At 39.9% G+C, this 22,791-nt stretch overlaps 1 protein-coding gene across 1 annotated transcript; it reads right to left on the reverse strand.

The window, feature by feature from the left end:
- Window positions 1-5: 5 nt before the first annotated feature.
- Window positions 6-18,390, reverse strand: LOC121308352 (proto-oncogene tyrosine-protein kinase LCK-like; the record flags this gene model as incomplete). The annotated part of the gene is made up of 12 exons (XM_041240696.1): window positions 17,731-18,390; window positions 12,917-13,023; window positions 11,812-11,887; window positions 11,100-11,190; window positions 10,859-10,960; window positions 10,434-10,537; window positions 9,892-10,041; window positions 9,203-9,355; window positions 7,513-7,692; window positions 4,380-4,456; window positions 1,271-1,424; window positions 6-101 (listed from the first exon to the last, which is right to left on the reverse strand). Coding segments are annotated over exons 2-12 (1,285 nt in total), but the record flags the coding sequence as incomplete, so codon positions are not given.
- Between the last annotated feature and the right edge of the window lie 4,401 nt (window positions 18,391-22,791).

Here is a 22,791-nt window from a genome sequence, read left to right on the forward strand (position 1 = left end):
CTCAGTGAGGAGTATTCCGAAAGACCAGACGTCCGACTTTATTGAAAAGGTGCCGTAGTTTATGGCTTCTGGCGCGGTCCACTTAATAGGGAATTTAGCACCTGAAAAAAAAAAAAAAAACAGAATAAAGGTTTTTTTTTTTTTTAAGTTTAACATATTTTCTTGTAAATTAGTAAAAGTGCAAACAAAACCAAGAACAGGAACAAGTTAAAAAAAAAAAAAAAGCATAAAGAACATGGATGCAGGTGAGACTTTGCGTTCTGCTTCAAGGAGAGGTGTTCTGCCTGCATATGGGTGTTTTGACACTAGGGGGAGCTCTTGGACAAACTAATTACAGGTCTAAATACCGTGTCATTTAAAGGAGAGATAACTCTGTCCTCCCAATGCTGGATTACTGGCATAGCAGAAATGTTTACTTGGGATTCTGTAAGGGTATTATTATTATTATTATTATTATTATTATTATTGGTAAGGCCAGTGTTCTTTTCATATGTTATCTCTGCTTAAAAGGTGAAATGTGGTGGCTATAGTGTGGTGTTGTGGCATGATGAAAAAGGCCTCAGACACTGGAAACAAGGCGGCATCGAAACTTCAGGCAAACTAGAGTTGTGTTTTAATGCATGCCCTATCCTAGGAGAAAAGTGCCCCTTTCCTGCTACCCACCTGGGTGCCTGCTGGGCTCAATGCAGTTTCATAACTTTTTATTTCCCTTTTTGTTTTATAAATTCAGGCAAAAAATGTACAGTATGTAGCGTGTTATCTCTCTCAGGACTGAGAGAAAAGGGAGGAGTCATGCAGAGATTGGGGTGTATTGAGGGGGGGTGAACAAGCTACAGTTCAGGAGTGTTTGTTTTTATATAAGAAGCGCAGGTGCTGCTGCTGCCAGCTACAGCGCTCAGCACTCGGCTCTGCAGCCAGACCTCAGCTACAGCTTGAAAAAGCTACAGTTGGCTGGAAGAGCATTCAGCAGCGTTGTGCGAGACTCTGCAGAAACAATGTGGTATCCTGTGGTTTCTCACAGGGAGGGGGGACAGGAACACTCCCCGCCCCCCCCAGCTCGCTTCTGACTTCCGGCTTCTTCTCTCCACCCGGGGTCTGCTGCTTGCATCACAGAACAGTACACACGTATATATATATAAAAACTGATTTCTTTTCGGTTTTGATATTCAATGAAATGTATACATCAGCATGCAGTCTGGCATGTAGTACATTACTTACATGCACTCAAAACAGCAAATCGGCCCCTACGTGAATAGTGCTCTGAGTGTACCTTCTCTTGCTGTGTACTCGTTGTCTTCGATGATCCTAGCCAATCCGAAGTCAGCTATCTTGCAGATTAATTCCTCCGAGACGAGAATATTGGCGGCCCGGAGGTCACGGTGGATGTAGTTTTTCTTTTCAATGAACTCCATTCCCTCTGCAATCTTGAACACAAAACCAAAGTGTCAGTCTGAAAGCAGTCCACAAGCCAGGGCTGGCTTCAGACAACTGCCTAGGCCCAGGGGGGTACCAGGGGCGCAACTACTAACCCAAAGCTGAGGCAAGCGTCGTGTATTGTCACTGAAAAGTGTTGTTAGCACAATAGTAACATGTTTCATAGGTTATAAATGATTTAAATGAATGTTTTACAATAATAACCCCCAGTGTTTGTTTGTTTTATTACTAAATCTGTAATTGGTAGTTAGCCCCTTAGTCTCGATACTTGTGCTTGACATTTACAGCCCTTGACCCTCCTGACCAATAATCCTCGAATGCCTCTGCTTTTTTGACACTTTTTTTTGTTATTGAATTTGTTGCAATATGTGTAGTAAAACATTCGGACAGTAGGGGTCCTTCTGACACAGATAGTGGTACTGGTAAAGATCTCAGTCATAAAAGCTTCACAAAGTCATGTGTGTCCACAGGTAAGGATGGTTCTGTGCTTTCAATTAAAATTACACACAAACTTTATTCAGGCTGTAGCAATCACGAAAGGTGTGCCACATTTTTGTATTAAGCTAGCGTTTTTATTTGTAAACAAGAAGTGTACAAGGAAGTAGTTTCACTCTAGATTCAAGGCAAACGGAGGTCAGGATGTCATCAGTGTGACCATTCTGTAACCAACAGCATCCCATTTCCCCATTGCACCCTTGCTAAACCCAGCTTACAAACTCCTACAGCCTTTTTTTGTAGAACAAGATTGAGATATTGTACAAAGAATTACCAACTGTGAAGAAAGAAAAGAAAAGAAAAACGTTTTTAACTTGTGTATATTTGGCAGATGTTATCTTGGGCTGGGCTATGATAACATAAAGACAGGAAGCCTCACAAGCCAAGTACGTTTTTCTGGTTTTCATTGCTCAGATGGCTTCACAAACACGTCACGTGACTCCCTGCAAAGACAAACCGTATAGGAGGCATCTTGCAGGACCACCTGTGGCTTGAATGTGACCCACTTTAAAAAAAACCTTACACTGAAAATGTAAATTTAGAGCAGCTTACAACATGTTGCCAAGAGCACTAGGAGAAGAGCGGGTCTAATTAGAGTTTTTATTACTTTCTGAGTGGGTCTAATCCGAGTTTTTATTATAAATAAAGTATGAGAACTCAACCAAGCATTGGTAAGGATTTGAAAAAAAAAATACAGTACATCTTGTGTAAAGCAGAGCTGGCAATTCTAAAGCAAAAGCAACTCTTTTTGTGTTTGCTGGTAGTTCCTGAGCACAATCTTCTTATAACAGAAATCATTCCGCACAGTTTGAGCGGACAGAACCCTCCCAAACTGCACAGTAGCACATCTCTTGCGACAATAAGAGAGAAGGGAGAAGGCAGTCGCCAAGCAGGCTCAGTTCAGTTTGAATGAAGCAGTCATGCAGCTGGAGGCTGTACTTGCTGTGAATGCCTTTATGACATTTGTTAACAGAAACTGTACCGTGTCCTGTTATCACAAGACATTCCATATGTCCTACAATTTAGCATGATCCAAATAAATCCATGTTTTGGAAGATAGTTACTTTGTAGCGAACCACTCAGTTACAGTTTGTTTTGCTCTCTACATGATGTAATCAACACAGTGCATTAAAGTGCATTACATAGATTAATACAAGTCAGTTTACTACAAGTTGCATTGCTTCAGTGAAGTGGTGCATGTTTAAAATCTGCAGTCCTGCTTCTGACAATAGATTTAAAGGTGTGTGGTCTTGCTTGTACTAGGGCATGCTTTTGAACACAGGGCTGTCATTTCTTGTCCCAGATCAGTGACTTTTCAATTCTGTTGACCCAGGTATAGCATTGAGACAGGTGGCGAGAGCAGAGTTGAAAGGTCACGGTGTCACGTGATTTCTCTGGCGTTAGGAAGGGCACAAGCCATTTAGAGAAAGTTCTAAATCATTGTTGGAGAAACAGAATCAGAACCTTTCAGAATGATTGTGAACATCCTCGTCCCCATTGTGGTCTCTTTTACCGCACCAGTGTACTTTTTAAAATAGTTTTGCAATATTTTACTGCTGCATAAGCCCCCAGTGGAAATATCAGCTCTGTAGGTATTTCCTGTCACATGTTCTATCAGTAAAACAAAAATGCTATGATGAAAAAGGGGATCCCCTTTTTTTAATTTCTATTTTGCATTGTGAGTCATAATGCAATTTGAGACTCATTACTACAGTACGTGTAACTTTACACAATCAAACAAACTAGAGAAGCATGGCAGTTCTTTTCACTTTTGATAAGACAGTGGTGTGTGTTTGAGCCATATCCTCCTTTGTCTCCTCCAAGGCTCTCCCATTCCCCTCCAACTGCCACCACCTGTCACAGCCACAACAGGATTGTGCTCTTGCCGTCTCCCTCACTCTCTATCTCTCATTGCCAGCTTCTAAAGCTGCAGTGCTTGCAGTGTTGAGCACAAAGATAAGTGCAACAGCTTCCTCGAAACACCATCCGTACTTCACACACCCGACCATGGTGACATTGACAGCACATTTTCTTTGCATCTTGTATGAGTGTTAAAGATAAAAAAACTGGATTGCTGTCTGCAAGGACATGACCTTGAACTAATCATGTTGTCCTATTTCTCTGAAAACATGCAAAGCAAAGGCACAGCATAGTAAAAGGATGCTCAGTAGATGTGTGCAATAATTGTATGTATATTATGTGTACGACGGAATGACCTGGTAGATTTCACAGCTCCAAATTGTGTGCCGTTTCAAAGCAGATACAGAGTTTGAGCTGAAGAAAGTAATTATCTGCAGTATTTAAGTTTAAACACACTTTCTTTTCCATGCATTGCACAAAGCTGTCTTTTACCAACTTAAAAATAGGAAATGCACGTTGCCTGTTATTATTTAACAAGGGTAACTAGGGGTCATGATACATACGAAGAAGACAAACCATTGCGCACTTACCTGTGATGCCATGTCTATGAGTGTATTGATGGTCATGCTTGCGCCTTGAGGTGTCTTGAGAAAATCAACAAGGCTGCCTACAATTGAAGGACACATGTAATCACAAACTTAAAGCTTTGAAACGAATCACTGTGACCACTGCTGCTAAAGATAGGCAATTGGAATGCAAGTTCCATTTGCTGCATTTATCATTACTGTAGAAATGCTTTGTTTGTAATGCACCCCCGGTAATGCGGTACACTATGAAATACATGACATATGGGAGCCTAAGTTTGTGCTACAGCAACATTTCACACAGGGAAACGTTAACCAGTAAGTCAGTTTATGATAGTGCCAATAATATTCTGACACGCTAGGAGAAAGGAACGTTAGGGGTTGATTTGAACAACCTGCTGCATATCGTGCTGAGATAAACCACACCTGGATTTCTGGGGGCTCATTCTGGCTCTGGGTAATCACTCTAGAGCAATGCATGGTTATACCAGGACTGCACTGCTTCTAAAATACATGGAGTATTTCCTGGTGCTATGAAATTATCAACAGCTGTGTCTTATCTCTGTGGGGTATAGAATAAAAAAAAAACAGCTGTGACTTAACTGTAGGGTATAGAATGATCAAATCAGCCCCCTGTTAATATGTTTCGAAGCCTATATCGAGTATCTATATGGTATTAATCAGTTTGTTTAATAGTATCCTATACAAATGAATAAATTATAATGCACTTATTTTGTATGATCAAGCAGTTTGTTTAATAGTATCCTATACAAATGAATAAATTATAATGCACTTATTTTGTATGATCAAGCTGTGCAGCGTAAAACGGTTTTGCAGTCAATTTTTTATTTCATTAACTGGACTGTAATTTTATTTTAAAGTCATTCTATAAAGATTTAAACCATAATGTAAGACATTCCAAGAAGCCAGTGGGTGTTGCATGAAGATAATCTAACACTCCAGTGAAACCCTGTGGCCGTGCACAAAAGCATGATCTCCAAACATGCTTTAAGGACATGTAACCATTAAAATACAAACTAAATCACAGCGCAAGAGGATGTCCTGCCGGTCTTCGTAGCGTAAGTGCTTTCTAAATGTAGCCAGACAAATACAGCACTGGCACTAAACTTACGATTCATCATGTAGGCGTCAGAAATGCTTCATATTTCGTACAGGAAATGCTTGGAGACTACCGACTGCAATGTCTTCAGGAAAGGCGACGAGACACTGTTACTACAGATGAAAGGTTTTGTGTTTTTATATATGGAACAGTTGGATAAGCGCAAATGCCAAGGTCAGGATAAGCTGGCGTGCCTTTGCTGTTCAGACACAGTGTCCCAACCCTTCTAGTAACTAAGCAGCAAAGGAAGACATTACGATTTCTTGTGCAAGTGATGGAAATATAACGCCTGCTGCTTCGAGTATCTTCCATTGCATTGTGGGAAGTTATTTTTGTGGGAGCGCTTATGAGAAACAAAACTAAGCAGACAAATGCTTTCCCTTAATTGCTGACCACATTACCGCCAACCACGGTAAATAACGGTTAACAAACTGCTTTATAAAGTTAACAATTGCATGCACTGGAAGATGTTTTACAACAATGCGCTCTTCGTGTCTAAGTGATGTTTAAATCCACTTTCTTCTTCGGTGAACACAGAAACAGTTTATTAGTCGCGATGTGCAGACTGTAAAGTGTGATTTAATAGGTTCATCATTCCTTCACATGCTCTAGTTATTCAATTGAAAGGAAAGGTCACAATTAAAAGCCCTATTCATTATTAAATGCAGTTCAGAGATACGAAATATCGTTGGTTTTAATGAGAACACTATACTCTGAACACAATAAAAAAGAAAAACCTCCCTTGGTTTAAAAATAGCAGAGACCAGCATTGGACTACATGCCAAAACCTTGATTTGGGGTCATGTATAGGTTTGACCAGCAGTTCTATTTCAGGGGCAGCAGTGACTTTCTTACTTACTTTTCCTGAGAATATAACTGAACCAACACCTATTCTGAGAATGGTCTCCTCTGCTTCGGTCCTGGAACCCTGCCCTGCTTTAATTGCAGGATAGGTCAATAGGGTTTACATCACGAACAATGACAAAAGCGAATAACAAGTTGTTATTTTACACGGAGAACAGGGTGGAACTTTCCTTTGTTCTAGACCTTGAATACCACAGGGAAGTATGAGTCAAAGGATTCAGGATGATTATAAACATGCACATTGAAACTGTTTCAAACTGCCACTCTTCCAGTGTCTTACAATGGAGAGGACTGTGACCTGTGTGTGTGTCCTATTATACATTGTGTTGACATGCAAGCGCAAACTATCATGGAGTGTGTATTTTAATGCCAGCTTCAGTATATTTAAATTGTATATTGTAAATACCATGCAGTATTGTCTGGCTTTATTATTCATGCTTTAATTATACATGCAAGTGAATAAAGAGAGTCAATGAAGAAGCAGGGTGAGGGATATAATGGCCTCGCTCATCACTGCAGCCAATCGGAAGAGTGCTCATTATCCTACTTCAGAACACATGGTTTTATTAACAGCCAGTATTTTTGCATTAACACCCTAGCTAACATGCATCGTCCGCTAGATAACTCAAGTTGGTCCCTTTTTTTAAAGGTGCAACAGGGTGGACGCTGAGCGCGAACCACTGGCGATCCGAGAGTCTCAACCACAGTACAAACCTCATCTCATCTCACCGACAGGGGACCGAATCTGTAACAGCACTATGACAACACTGCCTGTTACACTGGCAAAGACTATTTTTCTTTGTCTGTTTTATTCGTTCTGTTATTGGGCGCGTTTCAAAAGCTGCTATTTGAATATCGATGCTATAATTCATATGTAATCCTAAGGGATAGTTGCCAGTAGGAGCAGTTCAATAGACAAAGAGACCTATTAAAATCGTGTGAAATATGCTGCAGACAACGTATTAAACCCTTCACTCCTGAAATATTGAAAATAGCTGAAAAAAAGTTTTGGACACATAATAAATATTTTTTCATTGAAAAAATGTTACATTTGTTTCCATTGCTTTATATGGGGGGGAATGGCATGCTCATATGAGGCTGTCCTGCATTTGCGTTTCAAAGACTAGATGTACGAGATGGATGACTTGCAGTTACCGTTCTCCATGTACTCAGTGATGATGTAGATGGGCTCCTCTGTCACCACGGCGTACAGGCGCACTAGCTTGGGGTGCTGCAGCTTCTTCATCAGGTTTGCCTCGGCCAGGAAGGCAGCGGGAGACATGGTGCCAGACTTCAGATTCTTAATGGCAACCCTCCGGTCGTTGTTATACAAACCTGCAAGCGAGGACAGGAGATTAAAAGTGGGGAGGATCCCTCTGTCCTTTCACAGGTGAACCGCTTTTCAAACCAACCTCGTAAGTATGAGTATCAGCTACACCATCTCGAGAGCTAATGTTCCCAGGAACTGCATTCTGGGAGATGTAGTCACGGTATTGTAATCAGAATGTGTGACAAAAATCAACCTCTAACCAACACCACACTGTTACTCTCAGTCTGTAGCAACCGGAATATGCACTGTTCAGTGGTCAAGAAAGACCTGTGTGAAGTCAGCCACGCATTTCAGGTAGTGTTTGTTTTGATGGTAAAAGCAGCAGTCCACTAACAAGAAGGCAGCAGACACTGAGTCTTTGCATGTGACAATCCCAAAAAGCCACTGGTCTCTAAAGGTGACAAAGCAACTGAGCTTTGTTGTGCCAGTGCAAAGGAAGTGGTGCTGGAATAAAGATATTCAACATGTAATAAAAACAAACCTTTCCCTACTGTTTTTAGCCCAGATAGAGTGTTTTATAGTTCAATTGCTCTCCAACCTAATACATAAGAAGGAAACGTCCATCTATGCTAGCAGTCTGAAGGTTAAAGAAGGGCTGAACTGTTTGTGAGCTTAATATGATATATATCTTTCGGCATACCATGTCTTTGAGGGTGTGTAGTAACATATCGCACACTCCGAGGTGAGGTTTATTGCACAACGACAACACACACCCTGTCTAGAAAGAACAGCTTACTTAGAGTACTCGCTCACTAACCAACGTGGATCGTCTTTGCGGTCATTATCTCATAGTATTGATAGCCAAGCTAAAGCAGGCTTGGTGAGGGCACGGCTCATCAATTACAATGGGGATTTATCAAGCTTTAAAGGTAACACACGATGTGGAGGAGGGAGGTCCCTGGCAGAGCAGGGTAAGGAGTTTCAGTGTGGCAGATCCTGCTGGGATCCTGTTCTCCGTCACTGGCTCTGTATCTGTTGAAACAGGCGCAGCAGTTCACTATTTCGAAAGCATCTCACTTTCGTAGCGCTTCAGTTTTGTAAATGTCAGCAGCACAGCAACGGCACAAAACAACCACAATACGGTCTTTCACCAGCAGTTCACAGCTTGAAGTTATCTTTGATAAACAAACGCGTTTGTCAAGCGGCATGTGGCGACCACACTGCTGCTGCATGCTGGGTATTCTCTGGTTCTAATACTGCAGTCAAAGCCTAATAACTATATCTGGTGCTTTCAGTGTTTTTTCTAATTAATATTGCAAAGTAATTGCTTAGGAATCTGCTAATTGGGCAGAATAATAATTACATGCAGAAAATACAAGTTTTAGTGCTTCCAGGTTTTTTTTTTTTTTTTAATAAATGAAAGGGGTTGGATGGGTTACCTAGCTATATTATTGATGCTGAATCGAAGGGATCAATCAGCTACTGGGAAACCGGACGAGCGCTGATGGGCTGAACTGTCTTACATTCTTGTGTACGCAAGATACACTTGAATCGTTCGAGAGGAAAGACACCTACCCATCCAGACCTCTCCGAACTGGCCGGCCCCCAGTTTACTCTCCAGTTTCAGGGTCTCTCTGGGGATCTCCCACTCATCCTGCCACCAGGGTTTCTGAGGCACTCGGGTCTGGCAGTGCTTCACCAGCCGCGTGCAAAGCCCGTCACACTCTCCTGCGCAGTTCGGGGGGGGGGGGGGGGCGACAGGGAGCGAAGGACAATTAGTACAAGCCAGTTTTCACTCCCTGCTCACCTGAACAGCAGCAGTGATACAACTTTAGCCACTACCTTCATGTATTTCTACATCGGTTTTGGAACATGTAACATTTGTTTTATGGTGTGCTGGCTGGCGCATTACATGCAAATAGTGCCTGCACTGTGCGCTGTAGATTATTTTACTGTACTGATGTTTTGTTTTTGTAAAGAGAACTTGGCTGTTTCATTAAATGAAAGTTTGTTATTGCAAGGTTGCCTGAAGTTGGACCTTCCACTTCTTTGTTCCAACCTTGTTCTAAATTATTTAATTGATCCAATTAAACCTCCTTCCAGACCCTCAAGTAGTTATCTAATTGAACCTATTAAACCTGGAGTGGAATGGCCCTCCAGGACCATGACTGGACACCCCCGTTTTATTGTATTGTACAGTGTATTTTTGTGTCCTGTTTATTGAGTTGCGTTAGATATCAGCCACACAGTCCCTGAACACTTACGCATATAATGCTGCACGAGATCTGTCAGGGTGTTGAACGCTATCCTTGGCGTGACGTAGTACCCGCCATTGTCTAGATTGCGAATCTTGTAGTGCTTAACGATGTCTCCTTGATCTTGGTCGAAGTCTCTCACAGTCAGGGAGTAGGAGCCTGGAGATGGAATTAAGTCAAGGGGTAATATATCGGTATTGTGAAATGGATTTTAATAGAAGGCGTTTATAAACAAAGGCATGAGTTTTATATAATGTGTTCTGGATTAAAGGGTTGTCAAATTCTGCGTTTCACTGGAGTAGTGTTAGATGACCTTGGTTTATGTGTAAAATACATTTGGGCTCACCTTTGTGAGTACACTTGAAAAGGAACCGTAGTTAATGAAGAAGACGTCAAATTAAATCCGCACATTTCTGCATATGTGATGTAGCGTTTGGTTGCATTTTAGAAGAGATCTAGCTATTATTGTAAACAGCATCACGTTTTTTAAACGTCAGTTATTCTGATTCACACACATCCTTTACAGTTAGCAGCTTCTCCTCTCTCCGTACCTTTGGTGGTTTCGCTCTCTCTGATCAGGAAGGAGCCCTGAGTGTTTCCCGGAGCCAGAAGCTGCCGTGCCGCATCAACTCGGGAGATATCTTTAAAGAACCACCTTAAAATAAAAAGACCCAATTAGTACTGACTGAGGAAAGATCTGTTCATGTCAATTTACTGCTACATACCATCAATACACTGAACTGCATTGGATTCAATTAGAGCAGGCTGGGTACATGCATAGATGGTTTTATAAATACAGATATATGGATAGATAGGTACAGGGAGTCTGCTAGGTCAGTGGTTGAGTTCTGGCCCTGGAGAGGGTAGCTACTGAACAGTGTTGGAAATTCATCTCCTTTCTCCCACACAAGTACACAGATACCCAAAACCGGAACTTCCAACTCTTTCTAGGTAAAACAATACATGCTGCACTTACGGCTCAGTCTCCATGGTGTCCAGCTTTGCAACGAAGTTATGAGGAACAAAGCCTGTCTTTCCAGTCGCCAGAGACTGAGCCATGAACCACTCCCCTCCATCCCTGGCAATGAAATAAAAGCAGTTTAATTAACACTCAGCACAACGAGAAGCGTTCAAACATGTGTTTCAAGGATGGTAGATTTGCTGTTTCATGCAAAGTATAGTTTAATGGCTTGTCAAGGTGTTGCCAGCTAGCTTACTTGCTTATGATTTTCAGCTTTTCTCCTTTTTGGAAGCCCAGGTCTTCACTATGAGTGGGTTCGTAGCTGTATATCGCTACGACCAGGTTGTCTGAAACGCAAAGACAGGAAATAATGATAATAAGGAATGAATGAAGTACCACCCTGCATTGGGACGCAGTCCCCATTACAAGTCCCTAGGGTTTTACACCCTGTCCCCTGAGGATCAGCACAGTCACCAAGGTGTTTCTACCCCAGTCTTCCCTTGTCACCGTCACCTCGACTGCCCTTTTAAAAGTGCACTGCAGTACATCTTGGTCAAAAGCTTAGCAAAGCGTTGAAATTGTAAAGCTTCAAAATGGTGCTGTAAAAGCATGGTAAACCCACAGGCACGCGAGGTAAATCACAGAACGAGTGGTAAAACTATAGGAAAGCACGGTAATTGATTGCAAACAGCAAAATTACTGTGTACGTTTACTACAGCCAACATTTATGCAGGTTTTGTGGTTGTTTTCCTATATTATTTTCCCCCTTAAAACTTTGAGGGTCAAAAAATGACTTTGAAAAGTAATTACCATTAACCTACATCATGGAGACCATAGCTTGAGCTTTGACTTGAATAAAGCTAACTGAGAGGGTGCATGTCGCTATTTTAACAAGCTGGTACTGAACGTAGCCACAGAAGCAGCTGGATACTGTTTTTATTTGCAATAAAAGCACATCTTTGACTTACCAGGAAGAGGAGAGCTGGGCGGAGTGTACTTTTCATACCGCACCAGTGGATCCCTTATATCCGTGTTGATTGAGTGCTACAAGGAGGAATTTGAAAGAGCATAGCTGAGCAATTTTGTACCATGATAATTTCAACTGGTTTCTGTTAACAATAGGCAGGTTTCATGGCCTTGTGTCACTGGTTAATGGATCAGAAATAGACGAGAAGCAGTTTGTCATGGAATTTCTCATTCATGAGATCATTTTTACTACACTGTAATTTTACAAAGAAAAAACATATTTGATTTCTTATGAAACTCCATTTGAATTCCTGTCTATTACAGGAAAGTGATACAGTGCTCCTACTTTCTGTCGCTATCTCACCTATTGAAAACAACTAAATCTGCCAACAATGAATTAGTGAGAGGCATTTATACAAGGCTTTTGCAATGTATTGTCAACATGGCCTGACAGTGAATTAACCCAATTACTAAATTATCGAATGGTGAAGTATGGAGAGAGCACTGTATTTGTTTTTATACCTCAACGCAGTCTTGTTCCACTATAACACTGTAATAGTACTTTAGAGATGTGTTATCAAAAAGTGCCATTTCCGTGTAGCACTTTTAAAATAACTGAGCCACAGCCCATCGCAGCCATTATAATGGTTTCACTTTAAAATACTGCTCTGTAATGAAGGGTATGGAATGGGTTACCTTGCAATATTGTTACTGAATCACTTAAGACCCTTCCTGACAACGTTTTGAGATCACCCAATAGTGGAAAACTGATATTCTTATGTTCTTATGTAAAATTATGACAATAGTTATCCAATCAGGAAGAAGAGGATACATAGTCAGTATGATTTCAGAGCTTCGTCCGATTCTCATATTAGAGCAGAATCTTGCTGTGTTCTTTGTTTGCATGGTGTTCGCTGATAGATTCTTTTGAATCATGGTTTACACAGATATGCATGAACAACTTTGTATATCAAGAACAAAAACGTGTGCAACTACCCTAAAACGACATAAAGAAAACAACGCTCAATCCGAGCTCTACCACCTGTTGCCAGCTTCGCTATCGGCAGGTCCTGGCACAAATGCATGTCCAGTATTTTGAAGCCATACCTGTGGCGCGAGATCTGGTTTAATAGGGCAGTTACAGTGCTCGCAGTATTCATCGATGTTCTCTACCCAGTCGTCATCGTACTCTGAACTGCTACAGCCCATGGTCTCTGGAAGGGAAAAAGAAACGTTAACGGAAATGGACAGTCTTCATGTTTATATGAACCCCAGAACCCTACCCGGGGGGTTAAACAGAGAAAATCAACTGGCAGCAGACTTTTTGGGGTTTCTTATTACCAGGACTAATCCTACTGCTGGTAAAATAAACCATCGACTGCTGAGGAAACCTCAAGCGTGTTGAACTATGAAGTGTGTTTTGTGCAGCTGCCTCGGTGCCAGTAAACATCCTACTGGGAGTAACATCAATGGATCCTATTGCTGATTATTTGGAAGTCCTTATAAAATCATTCCTGAAGTTTGATGTATAAATCAGCTGTTTTTTTTTTGTTATTTCAAAATTACAAAAAACCAAGGCACAGCGAAACATGGCACGAGTATTTTACAGTGCAATATGCAAAGTTGTTGTATTTTTGGCATTAGCTAAGCCATAAGTAGGTCTCCTTTCTAGAAGGCTTTCCTGTATAATCAAAGTACATGAAATAAAAAACAGTACCCTGCTATATGAAGTATAGTCATTGAACAGGGATATAGTGTGACATGTCAATTCATTCTCCCCATAACTGTACTGTAGTACTGCTATTGGCGGTGGCTTGCTGTTTTGCCATGGCAGCTATTTTCTTATCATTTCTTATCATTGATAGTCTGATGTACTGATTATAAAGATGATGCTATAATGATGGTTGCACAGGCTGTCATCAGCCACAGGAATTTGTGTGTTAAAAAAATCCAGGCTGGTATGTGCAGACGCATCAGTGGAAGAGGCTTGCTGTAGGTTCTCTGAAATGCAAAGCAGGCGGAACATGTTTTTCATTCCGAAACACATCCTGGTGTGTTGGCTGTTGGAAGGCATGACATGTCTTTGCACAGAATGATAAACATTACACAGGAATTTCCAATCTTTATATGTGTTTTTGTTGTTGTAAGCAGATATTCTTTGGTGTGAGCTAGGCTGTAATGATGGCCTAATGCCAGCAGTGGCAATATCAGATATTATCTGGAAAATTGTACCTTCAATTATAATTTTCATGGCAAAGCATAGGACAAAAAGGTTATCAATTGGTAAAAATGATTTTATTTATATAGTATTTCAGTTGCCTCCTAATAGTTTCCTGAATTTGACTCGTCAGCTGTGAATAATTCTACATTTATTACCGGTCATTTTACAGAAGGCCCCAGATGCTAGTGATTTACCATCATTTTTAGGTTTTAGGTTCTATATTTTATATTAGGTTATCAGCAAACAACATATTAGGCAGATACTAAGTAAACAATGTTTTGAGTGTGTTTGATAAACATGTCAGAGGATTTTATGTTTAACGTGCAACTGGAAATAATGCAGATTGTTCCGATCTTAAATTATGCAATTCTTCATTGCTTCAATTTTCTGTCATGAACGTAGGGTATTGTGAAATATATGAATGATGTTTTGACAGCGCTGATGAAAACCAATTGAAAACCTTCCTAATAAAATATACATACATACATACATACATACATACATACATATATATAGATATATATGAATTCATCTTGAATTACTAGTGTTTTCTGCAATCACTTTGCCTGAAAGATAATTGGATATTTGGTAAAATAAATAAATAATAATAATAATAAAAATTATTATTATTATTATTATTATTATTATTATTATTATTATTATTATTATTATTATTATTATTATTACCATATTCTGTTATGGTAACTGAATAATTAAAATGAAAGTTAATGTAGGATCTATATAAGCTCATCATACTACTGTTTTTGCCAGACATCCTCAATATATTCCTCACATGAATTCCATTGTCTCACCTTTTATTTTTGCTGTGAAGACTTTTTTATTTGTTTTCACTAGGGTCGCCATCTTGTTTTTTTGCAGCCTAAAGTTTCACGTACAGCAATCGCATTTATACATCATGAACGGCAAACAAAAACAGCTCTGTTATAGCTTTGAGACGCGATCTGCTGTCTAAAGGAACACTGACAACAATGGCACTTGTTGCTGGCTGCAAATCAGTCCAGAAACAACATATTGGTTGTAAATTATTAAATTCGTGCACAGAATCTGGACTATTAAATGTGTGCTATTGGAGACCAACGACCTAAACTATGTGGGAAAAAAAAAACGTATTCTGTTTGAATTCATATTTCTACTGGATTATGTATTTCCAAAGCTATATGCGGCAACTTTATAAAAGCAGAACTCTTGGCTTTATGGGTCTTTAATCACCCTGTAATTACCAGGCTTAGGGTTTACTCGAAACTGCCAAAGCGTCCATTCTTCTGAATCGGCCCATGGCTGGCCTTAACTGAGAATGCTAATGTCAATTATAGCTGCCACTGTATCAATAACTGTGTTTGTGTTAACTGTGATCTGTAACGTATCGCAGAATATATGACTGTATTTTTTGTAAGTGTTTTTAATATATCAGTGTTTGAGTTAAATTTTTGCATAATTGTATTATCTATGGATTAACAATCGATTCTGAAACAGTTTTCAATTAGTGAATGCTATGCTAGGTGAAAATTGCCATCTGTCATTTTAAGTAATGTCTATGACTGTTATCCAGTGTCTGTTTAACTGTCGAAATGTGTTGTGTTTCTTTCTTGTTTTGTTTCAATAAATAATAAAAGGTTTTTAAAACAAAATGCAAGAGGAGTCTAATGCATAATATTAGCGGCCAAGTCTAAAAGAAGAAGAGATTTTTGAGTATGCGACCAACCCCGTCTCTACCGGCATCACCAAACAAAATATACATGCTTTATTAATTACATTTTTATATATATATATATAGATATAGATATAGATATAGATATAGATAGATAGATTACTTGTCTACAGCTGTTTACTGTAATGTTGAAATATTTTTTCTATGGTGAAAATGGCATTACTTTGAGCTGAGATTTGAAGACGTGAATAATACACGTGATTTTTTTCTGTAAAAGTTTATGTTAAAACAGGACAAGCTGACAAAAAAATAATCAAATTATTTCTTCAATTTTTTCTTCTAAAATACCTAGAATGCATATGTTTCCATTTCAGCGCACTCCTCTCCCTGAAACTGTGCTTACACATGCCACTGGATAACCCACGTTAGCTACGAAGCGTAAGCTATTATTATTCTTATTCTTATAAAACAGTTGTGTTTACAATGTACTGGTAATTGCCATGTCGTTGCATTCAAGCTACTGCAGATGCAGGTTTACTAATGAAAGACTAGGCACTATGAGTTACTAGGAGTCATTAAACTGGCCTTTGTTATTGAACTAAAATTGCTCTTTGTGAAATGGTGAGCCGTACCGATTTTTAAACATATCAATCGCCACAAACTATAAAAATACTGAGGACATCTAAACTCGTAGCTAGAATGACTGGAGTCTCCCAAATATCACACCATTGAAAATCCAAGTTTCTTGTTATTTTGTAAATACCGATATACCGAGGATCCTGGTGGTGTTACTACAAATGAATGAGGCCGGCATCAGGTCTACCTACCTGTTAACTATTAAAAGACTGTCCCAATGGTGAAGTCTATTTTTTGTTGTGGTTTGTTTTTTGGGGATAGTTCAAATGAACTACAGCTTACATGCCTTTCATCAATAAAGCATAGCTCTACTATCCCATAGGAGTCTGACATATCCCACACAGGGTACTGTGCGGCCCCCAGTCTCCAACAGCGTTGACTTGAGGAGGACCCCTGAGAGCTTCCACTCTCATCCCTGTGAGTGACCTCGCCGCAGCCCTGCCCTGAACACCCCCTGCCACATGCCCTCAAGCAGGTATGCTGGACTGAGAGGCGCTTTGTTATGTAGATGAAAGACCACAAGCGTCTAAAGTTGAGACCACAGCATCAGTGACGACTTTAAGATGACTAGAAACCATTAAATTTTTATTTTGCCAAGTTCCTTCTTCATTATTGGGTCTTGACGTTTGTATTTGGGTTGCCCATTTAAGTCTGCAGTTTTGTGCATGCCTAAAAAGAGGCAGGCAGGTGTTGTGTCTTAACAGACCAAATTAACTCAAAGTTCATGCATTACTAATCTCAGGCTTGAAGGACAACTCTTATAAACTTTAGTGAATAGTTTTTGTGTAAGGACTGAATTTTAGTTTTAATTTGATATGAATCTTTGTTTTTATCAGACCCATTTCTTTCTTTCTTTTTTTATTTTTGGCAACGCTTTATTATATATTTCTTTAATAACCACAACTACATAAGAATTTTCACATGCTTTTTTAAATCATATTGGATTCGTATGACGTTAGCTTTAATTAATGATACATTCTAACGTTTATCATCCTCCTTTCGACTCTTCTCGACCAGACTCGCTAATTACTCTGCCCTCCGGTCACAGGCTGGGACTTACGATCAGCCGTGGATGTTTTACTAATCAATGCTTGCTTTATACAAATTCAAATTTAAAATAAAATGCTCTAGAATTCTCCATGTCCTTTTGAATTTTCTACAAATACAAACACCAACAATGACCCGAAAACAACTCACATTTTCCCCACAAATTACCCGCATTTCTATTGGAGGTTCTTATAGTATTCAACAGCCCATAGTGCTGGAAACTATCGGATGCCTGTACGAATGTGTTTTTGAACACCAGTGGGTTATACGGTTAAGGCCTCCACAAATATGTGATCGTAACTAAATAAAAACTTGCTTCTTACAAGGAAAAATTGTTTCTGAGCTTACCTTATATTTCTCAATACTGAAGATATGGGAATTCTACATTCTAACGACCAATCGACAAAGCAGACTCTTTTAGCTTCAATTCCCCATTGGAAAATAGATTCTGTCTTGTTCCTTAATACAGCTTGATTTCGAAGCAGAATTCGGCCCCAGATCCCTTTTCTTAGCTTGGGTTTCTTGTCTTCCAATGAGACAGTGAGTTGTCTGCCAAACGGAGAACCTGTTCGTTAGTGGCTCATATACCACACAACTGCAACAGACAAAGTTTCCTGTCATTGGTGTGACACTAACATGAAACCTGGCCTACAGCATCTCTCTGTTGCAGGTGTGGCAGCTGTTCAGTTTTAGCCTTTATTCAGATTTGGGTTGAAATATCTTTCTTGTGTCTTGGTGTGTTTTTCATTTGCTTTAGAAACCATGATTTGCAATTCCCGACAAACTTTTTTTTTCATTCTCTTTTTGACTTTCTGCTAAATCTTCTGCTTAACTGGGGTTTCAGAACAAGCTCTGGGCATTGATATCACACGCAGTGGGCATTCCTGCTCGTTACCTAACGCAGAGGATATTAATCCATTTTCCACCTGTTTTTATCCATCACATTTGGCTGTTTAAAACTAAACCACCAAAGTTTAAAAGACATCAGCCCTATGGTAATGACCACTCTATTAAAAAAAACACAAGGCTTCTAACTGTTTATAACCCTTGAGCAGTAAAGAAATTATTTTGGTGGAAGGTCTTTGGGTTTCACCATTCAACCGGAACTGCAACAAGGCTGAACAGAGACTGGTGCGTGCACACTGTCTAAGAGGCAGGAAGCTCCACCATCCCTTTACTCTTGAAGGTCTTCATCTTTATAAACTTCAGCCAATCAGGTTGTGAGTCAAGCGGTCATCATCATTCAGTGGACTGATATGCAGTGTCTTGAACCCGGTGCTGGTTTAGTTTCAAACAGACCAATGGGTCAGATTCTCATTACTATTTAGCGTGGTATTTTCACAAAGTAATAACACACCCGAAAAAAAAGTTACCAAATCAGAAATAAACAATCAGCTTTGAGAATCTAGTCCAGTGTGTTGTGATACTGACGGGTACAAGAGTTTCTGTCATATTTATTCACTTCAGATTCCTCAAACTCACAGAAAACTAAGTGTTACACTAACAGAAGTAATTTAGATAAACACGCACGCACACGCCCATAGCTCTTTCCCTTGTTCTCGTCTTATTGTGTGAGATCTGGTGCTCAGAGTGCATGTAACCAAATGCGTTTTGTTGCGGTTTTTCAACACTGAACTGCAGCAGCCAAACAGGAAGCCAGGCAGTGTGTAGTGATGGAAAACAATGCACCTACCAGCTTTCAGATTGTACGAGAAAAGTTGTTTTAAACAAAAAACAAAAAAAATGGAAATGTCTTGTTTTTTGTAATTTTATCTGATTAATTTAAATAAAACGTTCCTTAGAGGTACAGTATAAAATAGTGGTCGCTTTTGTACGTGATTGGATTTCATGTTTCTCACCGCTGCCTTCACTGTGCTTGTCTGTTACCCATTGTCTAACACATCACACCACAGTGTATTGTTCGGTTTAAAGATATGTTTGTTTACAGGGATGTCAGTTCTTTTTTAGGGATAAGGGATCTCAATCAGCCTGATCATAGAGACTCAATGACTTATAATGAGACAGTGAAGTACTCTGCTCTTCTTCACAGGAGTGCTATGGGATTTGTAATGTCCACAGTGTAGACAAGGTCTGGGTTGCACCTGCTGGATGTCTCTCTCACTCCTGAAAGACATTCTTGAATTGTCATTTGAATCTGATATGGGTCTCAAATCCTAAAACCACTGTTGGGTAAAACAAAAGGGGAAACAAACGGTACATATTTAAAATGAGCCATATCACAGAAACTCGTGATACATTTGAGCTGCACATGTGTAAAAAACGAGGCACCGAAATCTGACCTGCTTTATTAAATGTTGAGTGTATATTTCATAATATATGAACACACATATACATATATTTACATTTTTAAATACATTTTTTAAACGTTAAATTTAAGTTTGACAGGGATGGAGGTTAATTCCATCCCTGCCAAATCCATGTGTGGAACTGGGTGTTGATTGATTAGTTGATGGTAGGGAGCCAGATCCTTTGTTTGTGGGCTAGTTTAGTGAGAGGGTTCATTGAAGCCGAATGCCCAGCTGGAACAGAGAGAGGAAGTTAAGTACAATACACCATGATAGCTGAAGCTTGGGCGTTTGTTTAAACCTTTTTATTTGTTCCTTTTGTTTTGTGTCTGATTTTATAATATGCACAACAGCTCTTTAAACCGCAGATCTCCTTCTTGAAGGTAACCATGACGCTATCCTTGACCAAACCCCATTTAGCTTCTGAAAAGGTCTGGCTCTTAAACAACAGCATCCTGTTAAACTTTCTGTCAGCTACTGGGTCAATAGCGCTCAATTTAGGTGGGCTTTCATTTGACAAAGGGGCACAGGTTTTGTTCTTTACTTTCTCAGTAAGTTGGAATACTGTTCAAGGTTACCTGATCTTTTGTTGCCAGGATGCTGTGGCAAACCTCACTCTTTTGTTTTCCTGTTGCAGACAGCAAGTTTCACTTGTGTTAAACGCATTCATTAGAACAATTGAAGCATGCATTCTTCTTTTCAGACTCTGATCTCATTTCACGTTTCCTGATTCTCAGACGACTTGGCTGAGCTCCTTTAGCTTTCCATTAAGCAAAGTTGGTGTTTCAGGCAGGGAACTGACTTATAACCTTCAAATCACATAAACATCACATAAAAATCACAGAAACATCAAGCATATTTTAGGCACTTCCAATACCAGATCAAATCATCACTCGAATAGCTAGTATCTTGTTTGTCTTCGAATCAACAATACATCCACTGATCAGCAGGGAAGGGATTTATATCTTACCTCAGTCCATTGCATCCCTGCTCTGCACTAGAGTTCGCCTCCTCCCCTTTCCTCCCCCCTGCCTATGGCTTCCATCTAGCCAGCCTTTCCATTTATCTGCAAGCTCATTCATGGGCGGGGTACCTCGAAAGGCGAGGCCAAAGAATGTAGTAGTCTTGTCTAGTCTGTGGTATAATAAATAATCTATCGCTGAAAATGTTAGTGTCCAAGCACCTTGTTCATTCAAATTCCAGAATCCCAATGGAGGTTTGCAGGACAGGACCCCACTAGAGATGCCATACCTTCAAAACTTTATAATATGTTCAAATCTAATCGTCCAGGAAAATGTTACCGTAACCGAAACCTAGCAGGACAGCGACTGTGGAGTGGGTTTCGTTCCACTGAAGTCATCTTGTTCTTTACATTGTCTGTATTGTGTGCCAGGGTGATGACACTGCTGAATAGAGTGGGAGTGGGACCTTGTGAAGAAAGGGTTGGAAACGTGGCTTGACAGCAGAAATCACCTTTATGACTTTCCCTTCGTATTGTATACAGGAATTTGCTTTCAGGGAAGTTACAAAAGCCTGCATTATATTTGAGATAAAAAATTTTAAAAAAAGTTTTCAATACACAAATATAGCTTAGAAAAAAAAGATTTCTTTATACTCTGTGAAACTCAAACTCTCTTTAACCTCTAATGATCTAATAGTGAAATATAATGCAAGCTCCTTTCTGTCAGGCCAGCCCCATATAGAAAGATACGCCAATGTGCAAATAGCCTGAAGCATGCCCGGTTCCAGGTGTTTTATTGCAATTATGAAAAGTAAAATGTAAAATCTGAGTTTTGGGTTTGTTTCATGAGATTGAGTTTATATAATAATAATAATATCTTTATTGTTATATAGTGCCTTTCATAGTGGATCACCATCACAAAGTGCTTTACAGAGGCAGGTTGTGAACTTGCATTATATGCAGAGTCATTTACAATAGGACATTGATTTAACATCTCATCCGCAGGAGCGTGAGGAGTTTAAATGACTTGCTCAGGGTCACACACGGTGAGTCAGTCAGTGGCAGAGGTGGGATTTGAACTGGTGGCCTTCAGGTTACAAGTCCTGGACTTTAACCACTGGACCACGCTGCCTCCTGTTTTGTTATAAAGCTTATTCCAAGACCAGGTCCTCTCAAAACCACTGAACAAATTTTAGCTGAACAAAATAAAATGAAAACTAATAGTATCAAATGATTAAGAAACATTTTAGCTGTTAGCCACCTTTTTTAAAATCAATAACCTTCATGCAATGTATCCCAGAAATGCCTTTTCAAAGAGAGATGTTTTTAAATGAGGTTTAAAGATACAGACTCTGCTTGTCTGACCAAAGTCGGTTTTTCTAGCAAAAGTAACAATCATTTCAGTTTACTATTAGTGGGAGCAGTGTATACCGTGCTGCCTCTTTTACAGGGGAACAGGTGACAAGGCCTATGGCTCCTGGCTACAGCATTATAAAAGGGGAGCATATGGGTCGTTGTAAGGATGGTAAGGGTTAATCAGAGAGAGAGTGTGTGTGTGTGTGTGTGTGTGTGTGTGTGTTTCTGACAGAGGGGGTGTTGTTTCCACTACATCTCTAGAACTTTACTTTTAAACACCCCTTTCACATTTTATATCGTCATCCAGGATTCGGAAGTACCTGTGGGCGTCTGAACCCCATTCAGGTGGTCTCTTAATAACACCGAGGTGCTGCCTGCCTGGGCTATACCTTTACAGATGAGTCGATCTCTTTACGCTTTGTAACCTGCTGCATGAGTGGAAACTGCTACGCTGTATAATGCTGTATAATGTATACAGTGCACTTAATTGCCAAGGGAGTTCTTGCACACAAGCCTTTTCAATTACTGTTCTACCTTAAAATACCAGCCCTAAAGGCTTGCAGGGTGTGGTGAAAAGCTACTGTGAATAGGATGCAGGGTCAGTAGTCTGCCAGGTGCTAACTTGAAGAAGCCTACATTCCAGTGGTCCTGCTGGCTGTGTATTTTTCTCAAGTAAAGGTAGGCTGTGGTAACACAAACGAGCTTTTTTCAGATAACGGCAGGCAGCATGCACTGCACTCTCGTGAACTACAAACATCTGAGTTTGTTTAGTTACGCCTGGACTGC

This window comes from Polyodon spathula, unplaced genomic scaffold (genome assembly GCF_017654505.1).
Source record: "Polyodon spathula isolate WHYD16114869_AA unplaced genomic scaffold, ASM1765450v1 scaffolds_665, whole genome shotgun sequence".
NCBI lineage: Eukaryota > Metazoa > Chordata > Actinopteri > Acipenseriformes > Polyodontidae > Polyodon > Polyodon spathula.